Source organism: Phaethon lepturus, unplaced genomic scaffold, assembly GCF_000687285.1.
Source record: "Phaethon lepturus isolate BGI_N335 unplaced genomic scaffold, ASM68728v1 scaffold4941, whole genome shotgun sequence".
Taxonomy (NCBI): domain Eukaryota; kingdom Metazoa; phylum Chordata; class Aves; order Phaethontiformes; family Phaethontidae; genus Phaethon; species Phaethon lepturus.
Window position 1 is genome coordinate 45,922 of NW_010515391.1, and position 5,436 is coordinate 51,357.

The 5,436-nt window shown below is 42.4% G+C and overlaps 1 protein-coding gene across 1 annotated transcript in view; it reads left to right on the forward strand.

The window, feature by feature from the left end:
• LOC104627475 (PDZ domain-containing protein 2-like) overlaps positions 1–4,944 on the forward strand; it is a gene marked incomplete at both ends in the record, with an annotated part of 49,617 nt that extends 44,673 nt beyond the window's left edge. The window contains 4 exons of the mRNA XM_010295754.1: positions 627–730; positions 1,500–1,665; positions 2,834–3,624; positions 4,800–4,944. Of these exons, the coding sequence (XP_010294056.1) occupies positions 627–730; positions 1,500–1,665; positions 2,834–3,624; positions 4,800–4,944 (1,206 nt within the window). The remainder of the gene's footprint in view (positions 1–626; positions 731–1,499; positions 1,666–2,833; positions 3,625–4,799) is intronic.
• Positions 4,945–5,436: the final 492 nt, after the last annotated feature.

The following is a 5,436-nucleotide window of genomic DNA, read 5'->3' on the forward strand; positions in this document are numbered from 1 at the left end:
TGTGTACATTTAGCCATGTAGATGGCCAAAAAAAGAAAAAAAAAAACAAAAGAGAAAGTATCATTGTGTCCATTTGAAAAAGTCCAGATATTGCATACTGGACTATATGTTTTCATTCCATTTGAGGTCATGTCAGAATGTGTGCTCTGGCATTTGTCTGACATTTTTGAACTCCAGGCATAGCACTTCCTAAAATCTTCTAGATGAAAGCAGAATGACAGAGTGACTAGTAAGGTGATTTTTAGACAGAAATGTTAAATTTGTAATCATCCTCTTTATATCTGTGTCATCTAAGACCTTTTTTGAAGTAGACCTTGCCAGTAACTGCTTATTTGTCTTTTGAGGTTGCACCTAGTCAGTAGCATGCTCCAGTGGGTGAGGAAGACCATCTCCTGCTCATCGCTTGTTCATAGCTCTGTCCTGGCTGGCATAACGTGTTTCTGTAATAATGTTTTGCCTGATCTGAGTGAGCGCTTACGAAATGTTAAATAAATCTCACTTTAGCAAAGCAATTCACATAAGTGGGATTAAATGCAGCCCCCAACTCAGAAGGTGAATCAGGAGCTTGTTTGGATATATGGACCATAACTTTAAGTTTTGGCATCTAACTAAGCTGTGTTTAACAGGAGCTGTACAAAAAAGCCCATCTCCCAGTATGAAGGCCAAACAAGGAGAGACCTCATCTCCCCTCAGCTGGACTATGAAACGCTTCCTGGAGCCAGCAAGCCGGGTAAAAGGATTAGATGTAGAAACAGCGTCTGCTTCAAATTCAGCTTTTACTGAAACTCTTGCTTGATTGCTTTTACTGAAACTTGTGCTTGATCGAGGAGTTCAAAACTAAACCTCTTTGCTTCTTCCCTGTCACATGGGCTCCATAAAAGGCTTTGTTTCTTAACGTCACACATTTAAATGGTGACAGCAGCAACCTCCTGTTTGTCTGTGTGGCTGTAGCCTTTGGGAGTGATGTGCAAAACACGGTAGAGAAAGCTGTGGGGTCCAACCTCCTGTCACCTTGAAGGCACCCCTGCTCTCTGGGACACACAGACAAAGTTAGGAAAGAGCTGAGCTTGTGGGCAGAAGACTGAGCGCTTGGTCTCTCTATATAGCCATTGCAGTGGAAAAGTCTCTCATTTTCCTGGGAAGGTCAAAGAAGCCATCCAAACAAATCCTTCTCTTCTCTCAGTGCAGAAGGTGTATAAAGGGAATTACACAAGTTAATAGTTTCATCCCTTGTTTCTGCATTGAACCACATCTGCTTGGGGTTTGGAATTCTTTATTTATTTATTATACTGGGTAAAAATGTATTAATGTGCAGCATTTCAGCCATCCAAGTTAGACAGTTTGGTTCTCAATATACTGACAAGTCCTCTATTTTAAAAATTGGCTCTAAACTTCTTTCATAAACATGGCAATGTGAGTGGAGTTTGTGGTGCTTGCATGCAGACAGGGGCTTTAAGCATCGATGACAGCTGGTCACCAGGCTTACTTCTTTTCAGCAGGGATCTGTCAGCTCCGAGGCAGAGCTTTCCCAGTACTTCTCGCACGATGGTACGAGCCAGCTCCCGTTTTCTGATGCTGTAACTGGCTCCTGTGACGAAGAGCAGCTCCGTCAAAAGAACAGAAACAGTTTGTTGGATGATGGCTCTCTTCTTCCTGGCAACCTGAGTAAGAGACGGAAATGTGTCTAGTCCTTTGGCTAATGGGGGGAGAGTCACTGGGCGCAGCTTTGCTTTACAGGAGAGCTGCAGTGATTCCTGTGTTGATAAGAAATGCCTGTCAGTGTAGTGCAAGCCAGTGCTGATCATATGAAATTCTGGAAAATGGAAGGAGTTTACAACAATGTACATAAATGCCCGTTGCCGTGGTATTTTGTCAAAATTGCTGCTCTGATTATGTGAAAATGACTTTATTTGATTGGTTTGGCCAAAGCTAGATTGACAGCACTGCAGGTTTGGGGTTTTTTTTAAATGACTGATGATCGTATGATTGATTCCATTTAAATGAAAGTGTTCATAACTATCTCAAATACACAATTTCAAAATGTCACATACAGCAGTGTAAAAACAATAAAATGTTCAATTTGATATCAGATATTTTGCATATGTGTATTTCTACCCATAGTAATTGACTGAAAGAATCTTACATTTCCTTACTGACATGCACCTGACCTCAAATTCAAAGGATATTGCATTTGTTTTCCCTTTCCTATGCTTCTCAAGTAATGTCTTTGCCTACAGCTTATTTTTCTCTGCAAATTCATTATTTAAAGCTTAAAAGCATCTTTACATTTTAAAATACCCACAAAACAAAGCAAAGCCAAAAAAAACTTTCTACAAAATAAGATGCAGTTCTTTATATGAGGGATGTGTAAAGGGTTTTTGGATTTATTAGTCTTTAATTTGAAACTGATTGTCATGTGCTTGTGTCTTTGTTCAGGAAAGCACTTTTCATGCTCTATAAGTTGATGCAGGCAATCCTCAGCACAGATTTAAGCAAAATGTGAAAGAAATTCTGTTGTTTAAAGTAAAATACTCATGTGAATTTGCATCCCTTTCTTCTTTGGGTCATAGTCATAATTTACATGTAAACTGAAAATAGAACCAGATGTGCTATGAACTGATTTTGGGAATTACCCATAAATTGTAGAATTATCTGCTGTCCCTCTTGCTGTTTACTTTAGTTAGAGGGAGGACATGAAAAACCTAGTTTTTGCTTTGTGAGGAGAGGTTAAGCTTCCCCTGCAAACAGAGCCACTCGTACTCCGCTGCAATCAGATGAATGGTATGAAAAAGCATCTGTAAATGCAATTAAGTATAACTTCTTTTTTTTCTAGCTGCTAGAGAAGCAGGAGTGGCAAAAGCAAATGGTCCGGCTTCTCCAGCTAGTGGGAGATCGTCCAGCCTTCACAACAAGCCTGTGGAGTCTGTCCGACCTGGCATCCTCAGCGACAGCCCCAAATCTGCCCGCAGCCCGTTTCATCGACAGAGGAGGGTTGTTTTCTATGACGGTGACGTTAGTGATGACGATGAAAGTTCCCACTTGCAAAGAAGCCAGAGGGCCAAGAGCCAGGAGGATGCTGGCATTGTCATTACAACTTCGTCTGTAGAAATCGATGATGACAGCCAGAACAGTGAGTCACCTAGATACAGTGGCACAGAGATGTCTTCCCCTGTCTTCAGCACCTCCATGGAGTCTGCAGACAGCACACTGGAGCAAATTGACTCTCCTTTCTTCCCCATCATAGCATTCGATTACTCAAGTGTGCCAGAAGTTCGTCTTGGCAGCCTGAGTCTGAAGGAGCTCCGGGAAGCACAACTCGAATCTAAGAGATCTCCAAAACTTGAGCACAGAGCTGTCACAAGAGTGAAAAGCATGATGAGCACTGAGTGCCGAAGCCTTCAGAGACAGAGGACGGAGGAGCATGGCTCTTACAACAAGCCTGTTGCGAGAACACTCCCTCACAGCAAGAAGTGTGAAGCACCCAATGACGCTGGGCAGAGCCAGGGTGAAATAGTCACTCTTGTTCGCAATGAGCATGAGTCATTTGGCCTGGATTTGGAAATCCAGGCCATGCCATTAAAGGTTGTTGTCACAGGGCTGCGGCCAGGCGGAGCAGCAGAAATGGTAAATTCTTAAGTTTGGTTTTCTTGTTGTGATTTACTTTCACTTTGCAGGGATGATGATTATGATTGTGATGATGATGATTATTATTATTATTATTAAGCAAGTGATCTGTTGAGGGTAAGTGCAAAGGAAATGTTTGTCTCTGCTGGGCAAAACGTCTCATCCCATATTATTCTGAAGCTGCTGTTAAATGAAATATTTCTGATGCAGAAGTGCACCGTGGCTGATTTCAAAGCTAAGAAGGTCAAGAGGCAGATCTGCTGAGGTGGATTCATCCCCACTCGTAGTCACAGTTTTCAGGGAATATTGTTCTTTTGTTTCCTTTCTTTTTACCAGGGCAAAGACAAAATAAGTAAATCTTGGTGGTAAAAATGTTTACTACACTCTATTATTTTATATGCATGTGTTCCTGTGTCATTGAAATCTGGTACTAGGAGGCCTTAGGTGCTGGCCAGGATTGCCAAGCACCATGGTAGTACCAGTAACAAATTGTTCTTCTGCATCTCAGACATCACACACTAGTGTGGATACTTGCTTCATGTGCAAAAGTTCAGAAAGAGGAAGGAGGATACCCCGGTGTACAAAGCTGGATGCAGCATTTTTAATCTAATTATTGGGGACTAGGGTAGGAGGTAGCAGTTTGAATCGGGCTGTGAGAGCTGGGGATTTGGGTTCTGCTCCTGCATTTCTTTCTGACTTATTGTGTGGTGCTTAGAAACATACTTAGGCTTTACTTTAAGAGCGCAGTCCCTGTCCAGTTTAGTTATTTAGGAGAGCCCCACTGGTCCAACAGGAGGTTGTGACCAGGAATATAATTCCTACATGAAATGCAAAAATTATAGATAATGTTACAGTCCTGAAGAAGCTGGCGCTGATTCATCCCAGTTCATTTAAATGAAGGGGGCTATGTCCTCCATCCTGATACTGGTCTCTCAGAGAAACCAGCAGGTCTTTTGACCTTCCTGTTTGTGATTCATCATTAATTCATCTCCTGGCAAAAGCAGAGTCTCCTCTTTATTTACATGTCAGCAAACTGACAGCTGTGGTATCTGTGGTCTGCAGTCATGTGAAAAAGGGAGTGTTGCTCATAAGCCATTGCTTCCCTGCAATTTTTGCCCCTGTGGCAGAGCTTCTAATGTGTATTTATAATTTGCTTGAATCTGTCATTGCATCAGGGATCAATGGGCAAGATGGCTGTTGGAGATGAGATTACCACCATCAACAGTATCCCAGTCAGTAAGATGACGTATGAGGAAATCTGCTTGCTCATGCAGTGTCTTCCTACATCCGTAACTCTGGAGATCCAGAAAGCAGCATCAGGTGAGAAAGTAGCTTTGTTTTCATACCATTTATTCTGAGTACCAGTGAAGAAAATTCCTTGGATCAGCTGTGTCTTATCTTCTGCTGTCCCAGCTCCCCACACGGGTTCAGATTAAAAACAGGGTGTGCATTGTGTTGACATTGGTGAGCCAGGCAAATCACTGCATCACCAAACCAGGCAGGCTTCAGAGTCCTCCCTAGCACCACAATGAGGGGAGCAAACCTACTCCTGTGTGAAGCATCCAAAGGTCACACTTACAGTATGTCCCTCCTGACAGCATTTGCAGAGGCCTGAGTCATTTCATGCAGACCTGGAGCTAACTCGGCAGTGACCCTGTCCTGACAACCCATTTTACTGCTGTGCCTGTTCAGTAAATATCTTGACCCTTTATAATCACATCTGTCTCTCTTAAATCTGAAGTTTAAGTAATGTTTTTATGAAAGGACAGTAAGATAATAAAAGCCTTCCCCTTCCCCTTCCCCTTCCCCTTC